Source organism: Anomaloglossus baeobatrachus, chromosome 4 (assembly GCF_048569485.1).
Source record: "Anomaloglossus baeobatrachus isolate aAnoBae1 chromosome 4, aAnoBae1.hap1, whole genome shotgun sequence".
NCBI lineage: Eukaryota > Metazoa > Chordata > Amphibia > Anura > Aromobatidae > Anomaloglossus > Anomaloglossus baeobatrachus.
The window spans coordinates 426,900,254-426,925,824 of record NC_134356.1 but is presented as its reverse complement, the minus strand read 5'-3'; the positions used below and the strand labels follow the sequence as shown (position 1 = coordinate 426,925,824).

The 25,571-nt window shown below is 45.6% G+C and overlaps 1 protein-coding gene and 2 non-coding genes across 3 annotated transcripts; all 3 read right to left on the bottom strand.

Annotated features, from left to right (window-relative positions):
• Positions 1–622: 622 nt before the first annotated feature.
• OPN1SW (opsin 1, short wave sensitive) lies at positions 623–25,571 on the bottom strand. Its single transcript, XM_075342628.1, has 5 exons — positions 25,226–25,571; positions 21,515–21,683; positions 16,927–17,092; positions 6,253–6,492; positions 623–1,346 (listed from the first exon to the last, which is right to left on the bottom strand). The coding sequence occupies exons 1-5, from the start codon at positions 25,569–25,571 to the stop codon at positions 1,218–1,220; spliced, it is 1,050 nt and encodes a 349-aa protein (XP_075198743.1). The 3' UTR covers positions 623–1,217.
• On the bottom strand, positions 9,577–9,648 carry TRNAP-AGG (transfer RNA proline (anticodon AGG)). Its single transcript has one exon. It is a non-coding gene; the product is annotated as a tRNA-Pro (tRNA).
• TRNAT-AGU (transfer RNA threonine (anticodon AGU)) lies at positions 21,312–21,385 on the bottom strand. The gene has a single exon. It is a non-coding gene; the product is annotated as a tRNA-Thr (tRNA).

The following is a 25,571-nucleotide window of genomic DNA, read 5'->3' as shown; positions in this document are numbered from 1 at the left end:
ACAAGTGAGATATACAGTATGTATTTGGTTTTTATTAAGTTGCCTAATAATTCTGCACAGTAATAATTACCTGCACAAACAGATATCCTCCTAAGATAGCCAAATCTAAAAAAAACCACTCCAACTTCCAAAAATATTACGCTTTGATATTTATGAGTCTTTTGGGTTGATTGAGAACATAGTTGTTGATAAATAATAAAAAAAAAATCCTCTAAAATACAACTTGCTTAATAATTCTGCACAGTGTATCTCCACCACTTTCTTTTGTGTATTTGAAAAACTGATGAAATTCTGATGGTAAAAACAGGCACACAGACGAAAATGTATTTTTATCACATATAAGAAACAAAAGGAAGTCTATTACTATGGACTTGCAATTAGGCCTTGTATAAAGTTGCCCGACTGTTCAAAACCCAGAAGATGCTTCAGATCCTCATATATGAAATTATGCTCTTTATAGTATGTAATAGAATGTAGGCTCAAACCTTGATTATCTGGTCTCCGCACTCTTCACCAGTTCTCATGGTATATTATTGCTGATTGGATCCATGAATGATACATGTTAGACGGGTGCAAAGTTACCGTAATAATTTACCAAACAGAGAAGTTTTAGGATGTGTTCATATATTTGGCTAAAACAGATTATAAATATATAAATACCTTGGACCAAAAATACAGCAGGGAACCGTGATATCTGCTGCCAAACATGGGGGGCAAACCACGATTATCACTGGAATGGGGTCCATTCCGCAGGTCACCAGTCTGGGTTATGGAGTGCTTCTGGGAACAGGAAAAAGGAAGGGGCTGCGTCCCTTTCTATTTTAAAGATTAATGTATCCTAGGAGTTGAACTTCCAACAATCAAATTGGTGTCATATCACAGCAATGTGCTTTTACAAGATAGGTGAAAAAGTTATTCCCATCACTTCTGTCTTGTATAATCAGTGTAATCTAACATTACAGCAGAACAATTTTAACTGTATTTTAGACCATATATATTATATGATAGAGATTAATATATATTAAAGTGCAGTCCCAGAATATGAATACTGGTGCATGAATAATACCCTGTGAGGTACAACATTGGGCATAATGGAAGAAAAAAATGCTTGGAAAAAGCAGAAGAATTTCAACTGCAGCTCCACTTGAAGCGTCATCAGTTTGTGATGGGTGTAGACACATCAATAAGTCTTGTGCATTTATAGCATACTCGAGAATTTACGATCCCGATGGACTGACTTGGCTCTGAGACACTGTAGACATCTCTGTTTTTTGACTGGTACTGGAAACTGAAGAATCATCAGTTATAGGTCTCCCACATACTGTCTCCATGATGCATCCCCGAAACTGAAAGAAAGACATTTTTTTTAATTTAGATATATGTAATTAATCTGCAACCATAAAGCATTTTTATTTGTCGGTGTGTAAATGTCTGAGCATGATACCCCACAAATACAGCATCCCCTAGGCATAGGAGACTGTTGTTGGTGTCTAAGCGCATCTCCTACCCTGTGACTGCTTCCAGCTGTGAACTGGGAATACTGGGGGGAAGCCAGGCGCCATTTTGCGCTACTGTAGTGCGGTGTTCTAAATTAAGTTTTCCCCTTTAAGTGTGAGCGGTAACCCCAGGTGTGGGGATGCGGTAATGGAGTAGAGCCAGTGTGTACAGGATGGGCTGCAGCACTGGCAGGAGCTCTACGCAACATTGAATGCAGGTTAGATGGCCTGGTATTGAACTATTAATTCCAGGCTACAAAGCTGTGCTCCCAACTGGAAGAAGTTACCGACAGCCGGCTACTCTGAATGATGAGAGTACAGCCACAGCAGTAACTTCTTCCAAGGGTATGATTCCACTTGCGTATGACTCGTGCGAGTCTCGCAGCAATATCACCCAGCACGGCTGCACACTCTCCTGACAGGAGCGGGTCGGCTGCATGTATTTCCATGCAGTTGAGGCGCTCCTGTCAGGAGAGTGTGCAGCCGTGCTGGGTGATATTGCTGCGAGACTCGCACGAGTCATACGCAAGTGGAATCATATCCCAACAGTGAGAACAGCTCGGTAGCTTGGGATTAGTAGTGCAAGATCAAGCTTTTAAGCTATGTTCACCGCCTCTGTCATTGCAGTGATAAGAGCAGAGCGGTGTAATCGTGCTGCTGTGCTCTGAACACTGACTCTGTTCTGCTCTGCTAATTCAGTGTAGCACCTTATTCAGATGTCTGCTTGAACAGTGAAGTCTGAATAAGGCTTCACTGTGTCTGCAAAGCACATCACAAGTCAGCAGTAAAGCTTCATTCAGACGTCCGCACATCACAAGTCAGCAGTAAAGCTTCATTCAGACGTCCGCACATCACAAGTCAGCAGTAAAGCTTCATTCAGACGTCCGCACATCACAAGTCAGCAGTAAAGCTTCATTCAGACGTCCGCACATCACAAGTCAGCAGTAAAACTTCATTCAGACGTCCGCACATCACAAGTCAGCAGTAAAGCTTCATTCAGACGTCCGCACATCACAAGTCAGCAGTAAAGCTTCATTAAGACGTCCGTGCATTACAGACATCTGAATGAGGCATTACACTGAATAGGTAGAGCTATCTAACCAGTCCCATCCTGTGTGGTACACTCTTGGGATATAGCCTGTATGTTATCCAGGGCCGGATTAAGGTTGGTGGGGGCCCCTGGGCAGAAAATCTGGTGGGGGCCCCATAACGTTAACATTTTTAGCCATAACAGTAGAGCGCGAACTGTAGCATTTAGATAGAAATCCAATGAACATTTATCCTGTTCTGCCACATTCAGATTTACAGTACTACAATACAGACACAGTCCAGGATCACTCACAGCCGTCACTTATACACGGAAAGTAGAGTTAAGGCTGCTTTACACATTTCGATCTCGTATGCGATCACACCATATGTGCGGAACAGGCAATTTGTTGCCCGTGTCGCACAAACGATTACCCCCATCACACGTACCTTCCAAACGACCTCGCTGTGGGCAGCGAACATCCACTTCCTGGAGTGGGAGGGACATTCGGCGTCACAGCAACGTCACACAGCGGCCGGCCAATAGAAGCGGAGGGGCGGAGATGAGCGGGGCGTAAACATCCCACCCACCTCCTTCCTTCCGCATTGCCGGCAGTACGCAGGTAAGCTGCAGTTCATTGTTCCCGGGGTATCACACGGAGCGATGTGTGCTGCCTCAAGAACGATGAACAACCAGACGTTCAATTTTTAGAAAATGAACGACGTGTCAGCGATCAACGTTTTAACGCACAATCAGGGTCGCACGTAGCTGTCACACACTACAATATCACTAACGATGCCGGATGTGCGTCACTTACGACGTGACACATTGTTAGATATATTGTAGAGTGTAAAGCTTTACTCACATTTTTTACTGATCCCAATGTTAAGGCAGCCAGGGCCGGCTCCAGGTTTTTGTGGCCTCCGGGTGAAAGAGTCTCAGTGGATCCCATCCACACACAGACACGCACACACACATACAGGCATACATATACATATTTGAAGACAAATTCAGAAAAATACATATAAACAGACAAATATATGCACAGTCAAATACACTGACATATATGCAGACACAGACGCATTAGGGGTCATGCGCACGTTGTGTAATTCCATGCATTTACACTGCGTATAGCACTGCAGTGTAAATGCATGCGTTCTGCGTCCCCTATACAAGCTATGTAGATTGTGCATGATACGCGCGCACGTAGCTTTTATGAACGCAGTGATTTGGGTGCTAAAATGTTGACCCAAATCTGTGCGTTCATAAAATGAGCATGTCAATTATTCCGTGCGCTATGGATGCAGCTCCCGCTCTGTCTATGGTGGGGGCAGCAGCCATAGCGCATGAAATCGGATTTTCTGTACAGAAAAACTGAATCCATTATGCAGTGTTTCTGCAGCGATTTGACGCGCACATGTGCTGTCAAATCGCTGCAGAATATTCAGCAGTTACGTGTGCATGAGCCTTTACAGGTATTAATATGGGGAAGTCGCCAGCAGCCTCACTCACCTCTCCCGCTTGTTTCCGTCCAGCTACTTCAGGACATGTGGCTGTGTTTCACGATGGCTGTCACTAACAGACATGACTGCACACTGACAGCACTGCTGTATATACATCACAGGAGGGGCAGGGGGCATAGACGTTACTGGAGTGGCAAACAGCTCTGGTGGTGTACTCATTACTGCGATGGGTGACATAGCGCTCTGGGGGACCCATATAGTTCTGGGGGGGGCCGCACAGACTGCTCTAATTCATATATACACACACACAGTACTGCTTCTTACACACACAGCTCTGACACACACACACTACAATGCACCCTCTACACACACACACAATGCACCCCACATCACCTCCTACACACACACAATGCACCCCACATCACCACACACTACAATGCAGCCCCCCACACACACACACTGCACCCCACATCACCTCCTACACACACACACACACACAATGCACCCCACATCACCTCGCACACACACACACACACACACACACACACAATGCACCCCACATCACCACACACACACACAATGCACCCCACATCATCTCACACACACACACACACACACACACACACACAATGCACCCCACATCACCACACACATACACATACACACACAATGCACCCCACATCATCTCACACACACACACAATGCACCCCACATCACCTCACACACACACACAATGCACCCCACATCACCTCACAAACACACACAATGCACCCCACATCACCTCACACACACACAGAGAATACAATGCACCCCCCATTACACCTCCTCCCACATAAAATACAATGCACCCCCCCATTAACCCTCCCCCACACACAATACAATGCACCCCCCCATTAACCCTCCCCCACACACAATACAATGCACCCCTCATTACCCTTCCCCACACAGAATACAATGCACCCTCCATTACCCTTCCCCACACACACGATACAATGCACCCTCCATTACCCCTCCCCCCACACACAATACAACCCTCATCACCCCCTACACACACAAATTACACTGCCCCATCACTACACACTCCTCCCCCCTTCCTCGGAATACAGTACTCCTCCTCTGCCTGTCACAGAGCTGTGTTCCTTCACAAATGTTCCCCGTTGTGTCCTCAGCCCCTCCTCACTCATCCCCATTAATTACACCTGTCTCTTCAGCTCCTTCATGGAGCGCTCGCTTCCTCTTGTCCCCTGTGTGGCGCCTGCAGCACTGTGATGACGTCAGCAAGGTGCTGATCTCATCACGTTGCTGCACGTCGGGGGCGGGGCCGGGTCCCGGCACGCTGTTCAAATGTATTTACGTCTGAAAGATGCAAATACATTTGAATAGGAACTGAAAGAGGAAGCTGCGGTCATCGGCTCTGCTGCGCTCCTCTACACTGGGTGCATGCCGAGCACAGCACACAGCAGAGCCGACAGAGCACAGCGCGCTGCCTCCTGCTAGTGTGCATGGCATGCACACAGTGTAGAGGAGCGCAGCGGGGACAGCAGATACAGCAGCGCACTACACCGTGCCCCTGCTTCTAGGGAGGGGGAGAGAGGGGAGGGGGGGCAGCTGCCCGCCCCTCGCTGGGTACGGCCGCAGCACATAGCAGGGAGCATTAGCACACCTGACCCCGGAAGTACAAGCGGCCGCTGGTACTTCCGGTGTCAATCAGCGTCCTGTGCCCGCAGTTTGTTTTTGCGTCTTCAAGACGCAGATACAAATAAATAGCGGTGCTTCAACACCCCGCGCCTCCCCCCCCCGAAAACACAGCTGATTTATTAGACTGTCTTTACGGAGGGGGAGAGGGTGTGAAGAAAAAAAAATGCTGACAGGTGCCAAGTATGGTGGGGGCCCCCTTAAAAGCTCTTTTGGTGGGGGCCCCTGGGCTGGAGCCCCGTCTGCCCTGCCTATAATCCGGCCCTGATGTTATCCCATCCAATGTGATACACAGTGTATCTAATTCCATCTGATACAATGCACTGCCCTGAGCCCTGTACTTAATCCCATCATATGATGCACTAACATGAGGGCTATAATCTAATCATAAAGCAGTGCTGTCAATCCCATTCATGCACTTCTAATGACTATACATATTCATCTGCTGTAGCTTTCTATTAATCATGCTGAGACTATTGTTGTAGCTGCTGTGCCAGATATAATGTATCCGTCTTCCTTTCCAAAACCATACTTCCCAAGCTATTGGCTGGTATGCTATGTGAACCATTACCTGTTTATTCATGAAGGAATATATGACAGGGTTGTAGACACAAGCACTCTTGGAGAAAAAAGCTGGGATGGTTACAAAACGCAGGTCTAGCCCATGGTTTCGGTTAGTGACCATGTACATGGCCATAGCTGCGTAAGGAACATAACACAGACAGAAGGATCCAATCATAACTATCACCATACGAGACACCTCTCTTTCAGCCTTCTGGGTGGTTGCAGATTCCTGCTGTTGTGCCGCAACCTAGAGGGGGAAAAAAACCCATAAAAAATGTTATCAAAGCAAATAAGACCCTAAAGAATGAAGATAGAACTACACAGAAGGGCATATTTATTAATGTTTCCTAAGTAACAAACATACATGAGTGGCCTTTCAGAAATATTGCAGGTAGTTTGAAAAAAAGAAAACGTGTTGCTGTGAGCCTGCTACGGCAGTGTTCACACCACGTGCTTGTCGCTCAGCATTCCATTCCATTTGTGTTCCTCAGGAAGCAGAACAAGTTTAAGGGGTTTTCACACTAACAATATTTATCACCTACGTAAATGTGGCACCCTGGACAAGCCAGGACGTCACAGGTACTGCAACGACACACCCCACACCCCGGTTAGGCACATCAGTCACACTCAAATCCTTGTTGCGTCCCTCCAGGGGCTGATGTCCACACCAGGTGGGGTGGAGCCAGGCGGTTGGCCCCACCCACCGAGGAGTACACAGTCCTGGAGGTGGGAAAGGACAGGAGAGTAGTTGAGTTGAGTGCAGTTAAGGAGTAAGAAAGTAGTAGTGGAGGAGCAGTCTGACCGTGTCCGGGTACGTGGCTCGGGCACATACAGCAAGGTTGGCAGACGGTGGTGACCGTCTGCAGGAGGGGCCGATCGACGCGGAACTGTAGGACCGGGGACAGGCGGTGGCCCGCCGGTACTGAACCGGGGAGCGAAGAGAAGCCAGCACCATTTGGCAGGGCTTACGGACCCCGACCAGGCTTGGAGTCGCCGTAAAACCGGTCAAATCCGTTAGCGACGGGAACCTCCGGGGTTTCCCAGCAGCAAAGACCCAATTGAAGGCAACCGCTCAACCGTGAAGGGAAACACAGTCACCGCCAAGGCTACAGTTCCCAGGGCGAGAGCCTGCGGGCAAAAGGGGCTCCCTCGGCATCTATCCACTCTGGGGAGCGGGTTACCGGTGGGAAGCCATCGGGGCCGAAAACACCCTACAGGTGCAGGGAAAGGCAGTCACCACCAACCTTCCGGGAGTGATCACCGCAGCCGTCTGCGGAACCCGTCCATCCAGCCGTTTGTTTTACCAGAGACTCTGTGTACGTTACTGGCTGAGTGAGTACCACAGTGCCGTCTGCCCCCACGACCCTGCACCTCACCAAACCCGGCCATCCTCTATCCAGTTACCCTCACCGGGCCCCGGGACCACCCAAAACACCCCCCTACCCACGGAGGGGAGAGGGGAGATCCCTGTCATCGCTCCCGGGATCCTTCTCCAGAGCAGCGGTGGTGTCCCAACCTCACCACAAACCGTGGGTGGCATCACGAACCGACTCCCCCAATCCCAAAGAACTACCCCCTTTTCACTCACGGGCGAGGAGCGCCGCTCGAGCCACCGAGCAGCGAGCAGCAGGCTGCAGCAGCGCCGGACCCGAGCGCCAGCGAGAGCGCAGCAGCGACGGCCCCCTCCCCGCCCGCGACATAAAGAAGAGGTGATGAATGTATGATCGCATGGCAGTCAGAAAATTGGGCCCCTCGCCGATCCCGAGAACAGTTTTGTTTCCCCGAGTGGATGGAGTGGTAATAATTATACATTACACCACCATAGAAGGGAGCAGTGATTAGTTATGCACAATACTGCTTCCATAGACATGTGGAAGTGAAGTATGGATTGGTGCTCACGTGGACTACTGCTGTATTCATATGGGGGAAATAAAGCACCTGTTCTTGGAATCAGTGGGGGTCCCAGTGGTCTGACCAACAAGAATAATGCAAAGAAATAATTCCCTCCCAACCCTCTGCAGGTCACCTCCAAGACAAGGAATGCTTGCACAGTAAATCACTGGCCATGGTAAGCGTTTGAGCATGCTAGCTCCTTTTGGGATCCATAGTAAAAAGAAGGGTGTAGCATTTGTGCAAAATGTTTAGGCCTCATTGAATGGAATATCATTAGCATACACACTGTCTGTTCAACCAACCAATCAGCCTGTCTGGAGGCCCCCAAATGAGTTTGTAACATGCTGTCGAGAAACTCTATAGCTATTGCTTTCATGGAGGGCGGAATGGAGACAACCCTGATTGGGAGGGGGGTACAGGTAATGCCGGAGTCACACTTGCGAGTGACTCGTGCGAGTCTCGCATTGCATCACCCGGCACAGCCACATACTCTCCGTACACGAGTGGCTCAGCTACATAGAAATATATGCAGCCGACCTGCTCCTGTCAGGAGAGAGTGTGTGTGTACCGGGTGATTACGCACGAGTCACTCACAAGTGTGACTCCGGCCTAAGAGGGATGTCCATTCACCAGGATGAGGACTCCCAGGCTTATAAAGAGTAATGAAACCAATCTGATGATCTGAGAGGAACACAGTAAGAAGCCTGGATTACAAATTGAGGAATAGACGTTATTTAGAGAAGACCACTTGATACTTATAGACGATCTATCACCAGGTCAAGAGGAGCCAGTATTTCCACTACCCCACAAAATATTTTTTTAGTCTGCTGTACTGTTCCAGAGATATAGACCTTTCTATTTAATACTTTTTTTTTTCTTTACCAAGGGGGGTGGCTCAGAGGGTAATGAGGCACAGCAGCCAAAGACACGTCCCCAGAGCATCCTGTGAGCCACGCCCCATGGTAAAGATCAAAAAAATAAGGATATTAGCATATACCTCCAATTAGAAATATAGTATAGATATAGTCAAGTCTCTTACCTCATGTGCAGGACATTTCAGCTTAGGTAACCATGGTTATCATCACCATCCATATACTGACAGTTAGTTGCTTGTTGTAACCATGGATACTAAAGCTACAATGCCCCGCATGAGGTAAGAGACGTAGCTAATCAGAAGAACTATACTACATTTCTAATAGGAGATATTTGCTAATATTATTATTATTATTATTATTATTATTATTATTATACTTACTACATATTGGGATAGGATCTTGGAGATGGGAATACCCCTTTAAGTAGATGACAGCCTTTGAAAAACTTGTCTACTATAATGTGATAATACTTAAGGAACCAACACAATATTTCTTGATGAAAAAAAAAATACAATGAAAACAACAAAACAAAATAAATAAAAAAAAACAAAAAAAAAAAAACAGGGCTCGTCCGGGATTTGAACCCGGGACCTCTCGCACCCTAAGCGAGAATCATACCCCTAGACCAACGAGCCGTATGTTGTGCCTTAATCCTGGATATTCCTAAAGTTAAATCATCTGGTCGCCACATCAACACTTCACATACCAAGTTTTTTTTGTTTTTTTTCCTCTAAGACAGAAGCAGATACTTTGTACAGTCATGGCCAAAAGTTTTGAGAATGACACCAAAATTATATTTTCACATGATCTGTTGCCCTCTGGTTTTTAATTGTGTTTGTCTGATGTTTACATCACATAGAGAAATATAATTGCAATCATATTATGAGTATCAAAGGGTTATATTGACAGAATGAGTTAATGCAGCAAGTCAATATTTGCAGTGTTGACCCTTCTTCTTCAGGACCTCTGCAATTCTCCCTGGCATGCTCTCAATCAACTTCTGGACCAAATCCTGACTGATAGCTGTCCATTCTTGCATAAGCAATGCTTGCATTTTGCCAGAATTTGTTGGTTTTTGTTTGTCCACCCGTCTCTTGATGATTGCCCACAAGTTCTCAATGGGATTAAGATCTGGGAAGTTTCCAGACCATGGACCCAAAATCTCTATGTTTTGTTCCATGAGCCATTTAGTGATTACCTTTGCTTTATGGCAAGGTGCTCCATCATGCTGGAAAAGGCATTGTTGGGCGCCAAACTGCTCTTGGACAGTTGGGAGAAGTTGCTCTTGGAGGACATTCTGGTACCATTCTTTATTCATGGCTGTGTTTTTAGGCAAGACTGTGAGTGAGCTGATTCCCTTGGCTGAGAAACAACCCCACACATGAATCGTTTCAGGATGCTTAACAGTTGGCATGAGACAAGACTGATTGTAGCGCTCACCTCTTCTTCTCCTAATAAGCGGTTTTCCAGATGTCCCAAACAATCGAAAAGGGGATACATCTGAGAAAATGACTTTACCCCAGTCCTCAGCAGTCCACTCCCTGTACCTTTTGCAGAATATCAGTCGGTCCCTGATGTTTTTTCTGGAGAGAAGTGGCTTCTTTGCTGCCCTCCTTGAAACCAGGCCTTGCTCAAAGAGTCTCCGCCTCACAGTGCGTGCAGAAGCACTCACACCAGCCTGCTGCCATTGCTGAGCTAGCTCGGCACTGCTGGTAGTCCGATCCCGCAGCTGAAACAGTTTTAAGATACTGTCCTGGCGTTTGCTGGTCCTTCTTGGGCGCCCTGGAGCCTTTTTGGCAACAATGGAAGCTCTCTCCTTGAAGTTCTTGATGATTCGATAGATTGTTGACTGAGGTGCAATCTTTGTAGCTGCGATACTCTTCCCTGTTAGGCCATTTTTGTGCAGAGCAATGATGGCTGCACGTGTTTCTTTAGAGATAACCATGGTTAACTGGAGAGAAACAATGATACCAAGCACCAGCCTCCTTTTAAAGTGTCCAGTGGTGTCATTCTTACTTAATCATGACTGATTGATCGCCAGCCCTGTCCTCATCAACACCCATACCTGTGTTAATGGAACAATCACTAAAACAATGTTAGTTGCTCCTTTTAAGGCAGGAATGCAATGCTGTTGAAATGTGTTTTGGGGGTTAAAGTTCATTTTCTTAGCCAATATTGACTTTGCAAGTAATTGCTGTTAAGCTGATCACTCTTTATGACATTCTGGAGTATGTGCAAATTGCCATTAGAAAAACTGAAGCAGTAGACTTTGTAAAAATTAATATTTGTAGCATTCTCAAAACTTTTGGCCATGACTGTACACCATTAAACACAACAGTGCAAAATGTCACTAAAAGCCCTAACATAGGCATTATAGTAATGTATTAATTAATTAAAAATAAAATAACTTTGAATTGTTTTTACTAACTTTCCCTTATGAAGAAGTTGTTTACGCTTCAAAACAAATTCTACTTTAACTACTACTCCTATCCTCCTACTACTTGTTCTATATGGCGGGATGAAGTGACCTGAGGGTACTGCAGCTGTCATACCTTGAGTCATCAGATTATAAGACGCACACGAAATTTAGAGATAAAAAAAAACAACCCCAAAAAGTGAACAATTCCTTTACCCCTCACCTAGACCAATTCCCCTGTCTGATAAGACCCTATTGCGCTTTGTGTCTAATTCTCTTTCTATGTAGATCTGGAGAGCACACTGTCAGTCATTACATGTTTCATATTGTTAAATGCCTCCTTTAATTTAAAATAATCTCTGGAGACAGATTTACCACGTCTACTTTACACCAGTACCATTTTTTTTTGTTATGCCGGGACCACACGGGTATTACTGCAATCTCCTCGCATGACACTTGGCTCATGCTGGCAGTACAGCAGAGCCGAGTGTCATGCGAGTGTCCCTGCGACTGAGGTCCGACCGTGCAAACGGACCTCAGCTGCGGGGGACAGGCCAGTGCTGCGGAGGGGCAGGCCGGCGCTGCGGAGGGGAGGGAGGGATTTATCTCCCTCTCTCCTCCGTTGCCGGCTATTGCGATTCTCGCCCTGTACTCGCGGTACACCGGTGTACCGTGAGTGCAGTACGATTTTTCTCTCGCCCCATAGACTTGAATGGGTGCGAGAGAAAGAGACTCGCATTACAGTCGCAGCATGCTGCGATTGTTTTCTCGGTCCGATTAGGGCTGAGAAAATAATCGCTCATGTGTGCTGACACACAGGCTAAAATTTTTCCAACAAAAATTACAAAAAGCATTTTTTTAGGGACCACATCACATTTGAAGTGACTGTGAGAGGCCTAGGTGATAGGAAATACCCAAAAGTGACACCATTCTAAAAACTGCACCTCTCAAAGTACTCCAAATCACATCCAAGAAGTTTATTAAACCTTTAGTTACTTAACAGGAAATAAAGCAGTGTGGAAGGATTTTTTTTTACTTTAGCCACAAATTTTGAATTTTTACAAAGGTACTAGGAGAAAATTAACCATACAATTTTTTTTTTAAATTTCTTCTGAGTACACAGATACCCCATATGTGTTGTATAACTACTGTTTGGGCACAGGGCAAGGCTCAGAAGGGAAGGAGCGCTATTAGAATTTTCTAGCTTCATTTTGGCTGGAATACATTGCAGACGCGATGTTACATTTGAAGATCGCCTGACATACCAGAACAGAAACCCGCCAAACCCCCCCATAAATGAAGACATTGTGGAAACTACACTTCTCAAGGAATTCATCTTGGGGTATAGTGGGCAATTTTAACCCTTAGGTGGTTCATTAAATTGTACAACATAGGGCTGTTAAAACAAATTATTACCATTTTTTCCACTAAAATGTTCATTCGGCCCCAAAGTTTTAATTTTCAAAAAGGGTAATCAGAGCAAATGGACCAAATAATTTGTTATACAATTTCTCCTGAGTTCATCAATACCTCATATGTGGTTGAAAACTACTTTTGAGACACACTGTAAAGCTGAGAAGGGAAGGAGCACCATATTGGAGTTCAGATTTAGTTGGAATGGTTTATGGGGTGCCATGTCACATTGGCAGAGACCCTGTGTAGCCAGAACAGCAGAATCCCCCCAAAAGTGACCTTATTTTACAAACTACATCCCTCGTTGAATTCATCTAGGGGTGCAATACATATATTGATGTACCGACCTGAGAGGGGCCCGGCCGCTTCCTCCGCTTGCTCGGGCCGAGCCGCTCGAGGTCCGTGCTCGGGTTGTCGGTGGCACGAGCGCCTCCGGACCGGGGGCCACGTCGCTCTTGTTAATGGGAGTAGGCGGTGGGAGGATGGTGGTCGTGTAACGGGTCGTGACGCCACCCACGGGTCGTGGTGACGGGAGAAGCACCACCGCTGCGGCTGAAGTAATGGCGGGCTCGTCCGGGATCGATGTTGTGGTCGCAGCAGAGATGTTAGCCCCTCCGTGGGTAGGGGCGGTGTGTTCCGGGGCCCGGTGGGGGACTGGGGCGACTGGAAGGGTTGGTGGTTGTTGTTGTCGGGGTGCAGGGTGCCGTGCCGCGGTGTAGGGTGTCGTGCCCGGATGGCACTGGTGTACTCACGATTAATTCACACTGAGTCACTGGTAAACCAAAGTTCGGTAGTGGTCAGTCCCCGCGGCCGGCTGCTGATGTCCTCTGTGGGGTTGATGGTGGCCCCTTTTCCCGTGCACCTCTGGATGTTTGTGTTTCGGCCCCCCCTGCCTAAGCAATGGTAGCCCGCTCCCTGGCGTTGAGCTGCCGGAGGAGCCCTCGGTTGCCCGCAGGCGCTGGCCCGTCGGGTGTTTGGCCCTTGGCGGTGGCGCTCACCCGGTCTCGGTGGGTTTTTGCCTTCTTTCGGGACTTTGGTTGTGGATGAACCCGTGAGGTCCGGCCAGCAATCAGTCAATTCGCCTATACTCAGTGGCTTCTAAGCTAGGACGGGGTCTGAGTACCCTTCTTTCTGGTGCTCCGGTACACGTTTGACTCCCCGGTTCGGGACCGGAGGGCCACAACCCAGGCCCGGTCCGTACGGTTCCGCCGGTTGCTGAACCGGTACTCCTGCAGACGGGCACCACCACCTGCCTGCCTGACGTTCTCTAAGGGGCCCAGGCTCCTACCCGGGTCCCTGACAGTTTCTCTCCTTTTTCACCTCCTGTCACTGTCACTCTCCAAACTCATCTGATCTTTGTCTGTTTGAACTTCCTGCCCCAGGACAGTAGTCTCCTCGGTGGGCGTGTCTTTCTGCCTGACTCCGCCCACTTGGTGTGGTCTACTTGCCCTGGGGGAGGCATCAGGTCTCCCTTTCGGGTGACATGTGTGTGACCCCACAGGGGGCGGGGGTGTGTGTGTATGTGGTTGATGTATTTACCTGTGACCCCTGGGGTCCAGGGCGTCACATTGACACCACAGCTGTGCCACAAAAAAAAATTCTAATTAAAACTAATTAAATTTGTATCACTAAAATGTTGCCTTAACCCAGATTTCCAATTTTCACAAGGGGAATAGGTAAAAAAATTCCCCATAATGTGTTACAAAATTTCTCCTGAACGTGGCAACACCCCACATGTGACTGTACAGTACTGTTTGTCCACACTGCGGGGCTTAGGAGGGAAGAAGAGCCATTTGATTTTTGCAGCACAGATTTTATTAGAATAGTTTGTGGACTCCATTTGCAGAGACCCTAAGTGCCATGATAGCAAAAAAAAAACCCAAACCCTCAAGTGACCACATTTTGGAAATTACACCCCTCTGGGAAGTCATCTATGGGTGTAGTGGTGATTTTGTCTCTGGAAAACACCCATGGTATCAAATGCAGTGAATGTTACAGAAATAAAACTTGTAAATAAGCTCTTTTTGAGCCCAGACGATTGTAGTGTCTGTACATTGTGCCCAGCTCCTGCTTTTGGAGACACACCCCGAATATTAAGTGGCTCTCCTCACTACAACAATACCAAACAGAAGGGAGGGGGGAACTTGGATTTTGAAGTGCAGATTTTGCTTGTTTACTTTTGAGGGGAAGAGCCACAGCCCTTTTCTAGAGCTTTGTGGAGACTTGTTTTTTGTGGGTTGAGTTGAATGCTATTTGTGGCAATTTGGGGTCCAGAACATTTAGGATCAATTCACATTTATCCTGTGTTCTATACTGAGCACTTACATTAGGGTTTCCATCTACATCTCTGAAATATGTGATTCACTTGAAATTTCTAACTGATCCATTAACTATAATGAAGCAGCAGTGTTACTCTGGGCTCTGTTTGGCCTATGTTCAGAGATGTCCTTTTTAAAGATGCACAAAATTGTTGTTAATCGCACTTTTGTGCACGCGTAAAAATATGCGTGAAAACATGACATATTGCCAGACCACAGGCCAGCAGACAGGAGTTCAAACTGACTCCATCTGCCTCATTACAGTGAATTTTCCACTGTAAACTTTGTCTAAATCACGTTTTTCAGAGATTTACACTTAATCCCCTGTGTAAGTGCCCTGGGTTGAGCACAGGGTAAATGTGAGCTGAGCCTTACTGCAATATTTGGGTGGCAGAATAAACAAATCAACAGCAGTTCGAGAATTGGTTTTATAACTATTTTTTATGCTGTTCACACTGCAGTATTAATCATAAGGCGGCTTTATTTCTTAGGTCAGTTCTACAAGCATGTTGTAGGAGGATTCCCATAGCTGGCTGACCAGGTGGTCATCATAATATCATCATGACGACCCAAGATTGCAATCGCAATGAATAGGCCTTCGTGATCATGTCACTGGGGTCCTGATTGCATGGGAGAAAAGTGCACATCCTCTCCCAGCCTTGAAAATACTGCAATAGTTATTGATCACAGCATTTAGGGGCTTAAACAGCCAGGGTTGGTGCAGGGACTGTTCCTGTCTGTGAGAACCAGGGCTCGGCTGTCATGTAAGCCTAGATCAAGGCGGAAATCAAGCAGGCACGACTAAGGTCAGGAAGTCCACAAAATAGGACGTACCGGTACGTCTAAGGTGAGGAAGAGGCTAAAGGGGTACTCCAGGGAGACAAAAAAATTCTTCTAATGTACTTGCCCTCAAACTACAAAGCTGCACAGTGCAGTTCTGTATCCTCATAATACCTATAATTCAGGGTGAAGCTGCTTCCCTCACTGCTTCCCCTCCCCTCTGGGATGTCACATCACACAGCAGGGAGTGTTCTCCCTGCTGTTAGTAACAAGCAGCCCTCTGTTCTTGGATAGAAGCAGATATCATCAGGGGGATGGTTGTTACTAACAGCAGGGAGCACAGTACCTGATGTGTGATATAACGTCCCAGAGGGAAGGAGACCAGCTACAACCTCACGCTGAATTGCAGGTATTGTGAGGATACAGAACTACATTGTGCAGCTCATCTATATTGTTTATGAAGGAAGGGGCATTAGAAGAATTTTTTTATTTCTGGAGTACCCCTTTGAAAACTTATACACATATTAAGTGGATTTCTTTGGAATAAGACATCTGATCACAGATACCAAGGTATCATTTTATTCAACTTTCTATTATCTAAATGCCCATATTGCTTAGGAGGGTGGATCCTACTGACAGATTCCCTTTAGAGGAATCTGTCAGTAGGTTTTTACTACATCATCTGAGAGCAGTATGATGTAGACAAAGAGATCCTGCATCCAATGATGTATCACTTAGTTTACTGGATGCTGCTGTTCTGACACAATAAGAGTTTTTAGATTTAACATGCAGCAGAGCTGAGAAAACTAGACCTGTCCATACTGGGCTCTCTATGTGAAATGTTTATAGATAATGAGCTGCTAATCACAGGAGTGGGGGGTGTTGTATAACCAGACACGAGGCAATGTAATCTGAGCAATAAAATTGTGTTACTTTTGGGCGGTATTACTACATCTGCCCTCTAGTTCTATGAATAATAAACTTACCGCCCGCAGTGCTCCCAGTAGCCGTGCATATGAGAGGCAGATAATGGTCAAGGGAATAACAAAACAGAAGATGAATATAAACCATGTGTAATATTCACTGCGATACTTAGTGCCGACTGTGTACCAGTCTGGACCACATGAGCACTGTAAACCCTCAGGCATATACCTGTGTGGGGAAGAGAAGGAAAATAAACATAAATGACATGATTTAAATGAAGAATAGAGAAAAATGAGAAAACAAGAATAGCTAAAATAGCCACTATCTAACCAATTTCTCTCCTATCAGACTAACATCAAGCTTAAAACGGTTGTCCACTACTTTTACATTGATAGTCTATCGTTAGGATCGGTCATCAATGTCCAATCAGCTGGGATCTGACACCCGGCATCCTTGCCGATCAGCTATTATCAGTGCCGCCGGCGTCAGAAGCAAAAGACTGGAAATGCTCAGTTTCGGAGCTGCCCCGTTTTCTGATAGTGGCTTTGGCCGGGTACTGCACATCCGCCTCCCATTCAAATCAATGGGAGGCAGATGTGCAGTACCTGTCTGCAGCCATGATCAGAAGATAGGGCAGCCCCAAAACACAGCATTTCTGACTGCCTGCTCTTTCTGCTGGCACCGAGAACAGCTATTCAGCAGGGGTGCCGTGTGTTGGACCGTGTGTTGACAGGAACCTGTCATTAATACATGTCCTGAGGAAGAGGGCTGAGTCCCTTGAAACGCGTTGACTTGTTTTGTTGTTTAAATAAAAGACATGGATTAATCCTGCCTTCTAGAATTGGTAACAAGCGCGGCATGATACCCGGTCTTTCCTGCAACTACAAGTACATTGGAAAGGAAATAACTTCCGTGATCAGAGCCACATGTGAATGGAAAAGTGGTTGATCATGCGCACTGCCGCTCTATTAATTTTAATGGAACTGTTGGATATGGCCAAATGCTGAGCTCGAGATTAGTGAGAGTCCTAGCAGTCAGGCTTGCAGTAATCTGGAAGTTATCCCGTATCCCATGGATAGGGAATGGACTTCCAAACCTGGGAATAACCCTTTCAAGATGTGAACTGAATGACCTGTAATAGATGGCTCAGTGCGCATAGGCTGTTATTGTTCTACCATGCTCGGTACTCATAACGCGCAGTTGGATGCTCAGATAGGCGCAGGTCGAATACCCACGTATAATGGAAGTCAATGGGGGACTCAAGCATTTTTCCGCAAGATTTCCAGGAAAAATGCTCGAGTTCCAAATTGTCTTCCATTATACTCTGTATACGAGTCGCACCCATCCGAGCATTCAACTTCTTATTATGAGTACCAAGAATAGTAGTGATCACTCATCACTAGTGCTCTGCTCATTCACCGGGTGATTGATAGACTATAAAGGCTTAGGGGTTATGGTGGATCAGGCTTCCTAGGCATACTAATTCCCAATAATCGTGCACCAGTGTAAATGGACCATTAGGAACAGAAAGATTTTATTTTGGAGTGATCAAAACAAATGAGGAACTGTATAACCTAAAATTTCTGTGTATAAATGTCCAACTCAGACTGCATTCATCATCATCAGTTGGATAGGGCAACTAACTAACCTGAGTGCGCAAACCTCGGCCCCAATTCATCGTTTGTGGGGGTTTAAGTCACTTTTTGTTTTATTTTGTGGTATTCGCTAACTTTTTGTTGGGCAATTTCTTCAAAATTCTAATTAAAATCCTCCATCGGAGATATTGCCTGACTTTTACATGTATGTAATTGTCCAATTTTAATGAGACTGCTTTGTGTCTAAATAAACCTGGAAATGTTATGAGCTGGACCTGTTTCATTGCGCTGGACACAAGTTTTTCTCTATTTTTTCAAAATGGTGCAAGTAGTACATAGATTTTGTTCAAAGTAAGAAATGGTCTTCATTTTTGTCTTTTACCATTTCAGCGTAAAAAAAATATGGGATATCTGTAAAATCATAAAATCACTCCAGGAGTACCTGAGGTAGATTGAGGCAAATTTTGTGACGTTTCAAATAGTCCCAAGTGAGGAATAAAGCGGGCTTTACACGCTACGACATCGCTAGCGATATCGAGCATGTAAGCACCCGCCCCCGTCGTGTGTGCGATATCGTGTGTTCGCTGCTGTAGCGAACATTATCGCTACGGCAGCGTCGCTGTGACTGCCGAACAATCCCTCCCTCAAGGGGGAGGGACGTTCGGCATCACAGCGACGTTATCGCGACGTCACTAAGCGGCCGGTCAATCAAAGCGGAGGTGTGGAGATGAGCAGGACGTTAACATCCCGCCCACCTCCTTCCTTCCGCATTGTGGTCGGCGGCAGGTAAGGAGACGTTCCTCGCTCCTGCATTGTCACACATAGTGATGTGTGCTGTCGCAGGAGTGACGAACAACATCGATAATCAACCATTACCGATTTTTGGTTTTGGAACGACCTCTCCATGGTGAACGATTTTCACCATTTTTGAGGTCGCTTAAGGTCGCTGGTGTCACAAGCTGTGATATCGTTAATGGCGCCGGCTGTGCGTCACTAACAACATGACCCCGACGATAAAACATTACCGATATCGTAGCGTAAAAAGCCCCCTTTAGGCAAAAAACAACTACAAACCATAAACAATGGTGAACTTAAAAAAAAGAAACAGATAAATACAAATAAAATAACTTAAAAATGATGCAAATTCAAATATGAATATTGTGCAAATAAAAAAGAAGGGCAAAACACTAAAAATTAAATAAACATAAAAAACAAGGGCAAGTACAATAATGAATCCTGCCCTCAGCTTCGCTTTATAAAACTATTTCATTACTTACATGACGTTTCTTAATGGACTGTATATTGGGACTGATTTATTATTGCATGTGTGCCTTTTTTGGTTTATTTTTGGGGTATTTTTGCCTGTTTCTCATTTGTGCTTAATTCTTCTTTTCTTTTGTGCCGTTTTAATTTTTTTTTTTATATTCGCCAATGTGAGTGGGGATGGGGCCTCCAGATGTTTTCAACAACTTCTTAAAAAGTTGCTACATTTTTGCATCAATGTACTACAGGTTCCCCCTGGAGTTATTTTATGTGCGTCTGGTTTTTTTACTACTAATTTTGCGACATTTTAGCCCAAACTCATTATTTGCATTTCATTTTATGTCACTTTTCTTTTTTAGGCTTGTAATATTAGTTGTATTTATTTTTAAAATGTTGTGACAACCTTCAGGAATTTTCCATAAAATTAAAAATGGACTTTATTTTTGTGTTTAAAACAAAAGCCAAAACGTATGTTTTGCAAATGGCACAAAAATTTATGCCAAAAATAACTGTTGTACATAACGTCACTCCATTAGGCTGCTTTCACACATCAGTTTTTTTGTATCAGGCTCAAAAATCTATGCAACGGATGCGGCGAAAAAAACGGATCCGTTGCGTAAGTTTTTCCATGTAAGTTTTTCCATGTAAGTTTTTCCATGCGGCCCGTCTGTTTTTTGATGGATCGGGTATGATACTGAGCATGCGCAGTTCAAAAAACCGCATCCGGCTGCGTTTTTTGCCGCAGGATGCCGCATACAGCGTCCATAGGCTTGCATTGTAAATCGTGCCGCATTGCGCCGAATCCGTCGCAATGCGGTTTTTCGCCGCAGACAAAAAACGATGCAAGCAACGTTCCATGCGGCTGCTGCATCGGCTAAATATGCCGCATCCGGACGCAACGCAAGGCCATGCGGCACAATCCGGCGCTCATGCAAGTCTATGAGTAAAAAACGCATCCGGAGGCAAAAAAAAACGGATGCGTTTTTTCTGCAAAGCGCCGGATTGTGCCGCACAGCAAAAACCTGATGTGTGAAAGCAGCCTTAGGGACTTTAGTACATTTGTGACAAATTTTTGTAATTTTTAAAAAAGTTACAAATTGATAATCAGGTGACAACATCTGGAAATCCCAAACCCTGTAAACAATGGTGCATTAAAAAAACAGGCATAAAAAATAAACTGTAACAAAAGCACAAATGAAAAGAATTACATACAAATGAAAAACACGAAAAACATCAAAAAATAAGGAAAAAAACAGCAGCCAATGCAATAAGGAATTGAGCACAAAGAGCGTTTTTTTGTGTGTGCAATTTTCCCTTTTTAAAGGATTTGTTGACAAAAACTGTCAAAATGGATTTAAAAAAAAAAATGACAAAAAAGACCATGAATCATGAATGGGGGTAATCAGGGTAAATTGCCAGAAGGTAGAAACTGAGACATTAGGAAATTTCAGCTGTAAAACATGCAAAAAAAATGTAAAAAATAAAGAATACAGCTCAGAAAACATTCTGTTTGGTTAATCTGATAATTTTGTTAAACGGTTAGCCACTAAAATAATTTTTATGGGTTATCAATATAAAAAGTAAAACATAGGCACTGCTGAGATTCGAACTCAGGATCTCCTGTTTACTAGACAGGCGCTTTAACCAACTAAGCCACAGCGCCGCACGTTCACTGCCCTCTCCTCCTCTGTAGTAGTCACACACACAGATATTAACCCTCTGCATGCTACGTGACTCCGGCTCCTCACTATTCACCTCGCTGTCATAAGTGAGCACTGCTATGGCCGCTTACCTGCTCCAGCCAAAGAATGGCGGTATAGACACCCCGAAACCAATGAGCCAGGTGACCAGCACAACAGCCAGCGCGTGTTTGGAGCTGAAGCAGAAGTTTCCCATGGGTTTGCAGATAACAAAGTATCTTTCAAAGGCCAGAAATGCCAGGGACCAGCCGGTGACCAGACCTGAGGAGACGAGCAATGGAGTCAGCATATAAGCGCTTCACCTGCCCACAGCACCGGCCCTGCGTGATATCCCGGGGCGGGAAACATGAGGGAACGTTTCCTCTGCTGTGTGACTATTAATATTTCCGTTTATAGAAACAACATGAAGTATCAGACCCCAAATACAATCACTATTGTGTCAGACTCCATGACATCACTTAAAAGTACTTTACATGCTGTGACATCGCTAGCGATCTCATTAGCAATGTGACACCAGATCGTAGATGCAATCTGCCGAGATCGCAGATGTGACCGGCGCGATAAAACTACTTATGTGCGATCTCGGCTGATCGCATCTGCAATCTGGCGTGTCACATTGCTAACGAGATCGTTACCATCGGTAACGAGATCGTTAGCGATGTCGCTGCGTGTAAAGGGTACTTTACTCGCTGCCACATCGCTAGCGATGTGAAATTCTAGATCGCAAGTGCGAAATAAATGTATGGAGTGAAATGGATTGCTATCGGTGTCGCAGTGTGTAAACTACCCTTAAAGCAGCTTAAAAATCTATTTTAATAGAAGGAAATCTTTTTTTTTTTTTTAAATCAGGCTACAAATCACTGTGGTCACCTGTGTATAAGGGCCCATACTACAGATTTCTGGGGCCAGTAATAGCAGTCTGTACAGATACGTTTGGACTGTCTATATAGGGTATTTTTTGTTTTTCTTGGGGGCGGGGGTGCATCTGCTCCAGAAAGCACCACAAATATCCCTACAAAAACACCTGAGGGACTTTTCTTCCTTATTTCCATGTAAATCCACTTTGCTGTGTGTTCAGGGTTTTTTTTTTTGTGTATTTTTTTCCTCTTCAGGCTTTAAAAAAGGGCCTGGTGGAAGGAAAAGAAGCTCCTGACAATTAAGAGGGATTCCTCCTTGAATCTGCTTCAAAATTAGCACAAAAAGGATATAAAAAGTTTATTTCAGGAAAAAGAATGCTTTAAAGGGAAACTTCTGTATAAAAAAGACCCCACTACGAGGGTGCGCTCATGATTATAGGATCGTATCACCCGGCATGGCCGCACACTCCTCAGACAGGAGCGTGTCAGCTGCATAGAGATACATGCAGCCAACCTGCTCCTGTCAGAGAGTGTGCGGCCCTGCCGGGTGATGCGATCTGATAATCGTGCGAGTTATATGTTCATGTGAGCGCACCCTCAGCCTGCAGATATGAGGTTAATCTGCAGATTAATAGCGTTCTGAAGCAATTCGGCCACCACACTAAGGGCTCCGAAATCAGGAAGAAATTAACTTTATTCCTCCAGCAGTCTCGGCTTTCAGTCGTAGAGGTGCGGCCAGATCAGCGCTCAGTACATAGTGAGCGGTGGCTCTAACCACACCCAGGCACTGACTGACAGCAAGCTCTGTACTGATGCAATGCAGAGCCCACTTTCAGTTGTAGAGGTGCGGCCGGATCAGCGCTCAGTACATAGTGAGCAGCGGCTCTAACCACACCCAGGCACTGACTGACAGCAAGCTCTGTACTGATGCAATACAGAGCCCGCTTTCAGTGGTAGAGGTGTGACTGGAGCAGCGTTCAGAACATAGTGAGCAGCGGCTCTAACCACGCCACAGCACTGACTGACAGCAATCTCTATACTAATGCAATACAGAGCCCGCTTTTAGTGGTAGAGGTGTGACTGGAGCAGCGTTCAGAACATAGTGAGCAGCGGCTCTAACCACGCCACAGCACTGACTGACAGCAATCTCTATACTAATGCAATGCAGAGCCTGCTTTCAGTTGTAGAGGTGTGGCCGGATTAGCGCTCAGTACATAGTGAGCAGTGGCTCTAACCACACCCAAGCACTGACTGACAGCAAGCTCTGTACTGATGCAATGCAGAGTCCGCTTTCAGTTGTAGAGGTGTGGCCAGATCAGCGCTCAGTACATAGTGGTCAGCGGCTCTAACCACACCCAAGCACTGACTGACAGCAAGCTCTGTACTGATGCAATGCAGAGCCCGCTTTCAGTTGTAGAGGTGTGGCCAGATTAGCGCTCAGTACATAGTGAGCAGTGGCTCTAACCACACCCAGGCACTGACTGACAGCAAGCTCTGTACTGATGCAATGCAGAGCCCACTTTCAGTTGTAGAGGTGTGATTGGAGCAGCGTTCAGAACATAGCAGTGGCTCTAACCACGCCACGGCACTGACTGACAACCGGCTCTATACTGATCCAGGTCTAGGAGGAGCTGGTGTTAGTGCCTCCTGAAGAGGCTGTGTAGACCTCAACCACATTCTTCTGTCTTCCTAGTTTATGCTACTTTATGGACTCTCATGCCAAACCTTCCATCTTAAAGGGAACCCATCACCAGATTTGGTGACTGTAAGCTGCGGCCACCACCAGTAGGCTTTGATAAACAGCATTCTACCATGCTGTATATGAGAGCCCAGGCCGCTGGTTAGAACGTAGAAATCACTTTATAATACTCAACTAACGGGCGATGCGGTGCAGACTGGTGCATGACACGTCCTACGTTATCCACACTAGCTGGCAGATGAAAGTGCGCCTGCGTAGAACCTCAATGCTAGCTAGTGTGGATGATGTAGGACGCGTCAGGCACCCAGGCTTCAGAAGAAGGAGGACAGAGATGGCACTGCACCCGGAGAACAGAGACACCCATACGACCAGTCTGCACAGCACCTCCCCATAGGTGAGTATTATAAAGTGTTTTTTATGTTCTACACAGGCCTGGGCTCTTGTATACAGCATGTTAGAATACTGTATATAAGAGCCCAGTGGTGGTGGCCGCAGCTTATAGGGCCCAAATCTTGTGACAGGTTCCCTTTAAGATGTTTCACCAGACACATCAACATTAAGGTGTATGGCGTCATGACAAAGCCCCCCAAATAAATTCTAGGAGTCCTGCTATTTTTTTCTCTCAGAAGAAAATATTTACCCACTGCAGATTTGTTTGTGAAATTTCTGTATTAATCAGATTCCTGTATATTATTGGGGTTGTACCCAGTGAGGCATGTTTAATTAAAAAAATAGAGACAAGACTCTAATCAATATGGAGAAATAAACTAATTAATGACATCGCAGACATTTTAGTGTAAATTATATATTTTTTTTCTACATTGGTTCCTAGATAAAGCTTTGTCTGCAGTATTTCAATGTGGACGTTGTACTGTAACCAGTGCATATGTCTATAACGTTACTGGCCACAGAGCTGGCCACGTGGCTCCTAAAGTGCTGGTTGGGTCTGCTGCTCTAGCTAGGAGGTTGTGTACAATTCTGCTATATCAAGGCTTTTGATTTTTTGACTGTTGGTAGTCCTATCCAAACCCGGGGCACAAATCTCTTCTAGATGACTACCTGCGCTGGCCTTGTGTGGTACCAATAATCCCATCTCCCATGACCAACCTCTGCTCTCTGCAACTTTTGGGGAAATTCTACATCTAGATTGTGCAAAAAATAATAATATTGGTAATCAGGTGAAAGAAAGTGAAACAAACGTAAAACTGTGTCAAGGTCTACTGAAGCCTTATACATGGCGGCCTTACCTGAGAGAGTGCCAACGAAGCCCTCAATATAACAGACAGTCTTGCCGAAGACAAAATACCCTTGGCAGCTGGAAACAAACACGGTAAAAATAGAGAAGATACAGATGATGAGTCCGGCCACCGAGATGTTCACTAAGATGTAGTTGAGTGGCTGCCGCAGTTTCTTGTATTTTACGGTTACCACCAATACAACAGAGTTTAAAGGAGTGCCAATGATGAACACCACACCCATAAAAATGGCCTGTAGGGTAAATGCCCATTTTGGTGCAATATGATATTGAGGGCCATCCCAGGGACTAATATCAGTTATATTCTTAAAGAGGTAGAATTCGTCGTCCCCCAACAT

Coding starts and splice junctions, on each gene's coding strand:
- OPN1SW (XM_075342628.1), bottom strand. CDS start 25,571: ATGTTGGGGGACGACGAATTCTACCTCTTTAAGAATATAACTGATATT. Junction 17,093..21,514: donor CCATTCTTTGGCTGGAGCAG/GTAAGCGGCCAT, acceptor TTCCCCACACAG/GTATATGCCTGAGGGTTTAC. Junction 1,347..6,252: donor ATTCCTTCATGAATAAACAG/GTAATGGTTCAC, acceptor TCTTTCTTTCAG/TTTCGGGGATGCATCATGGA.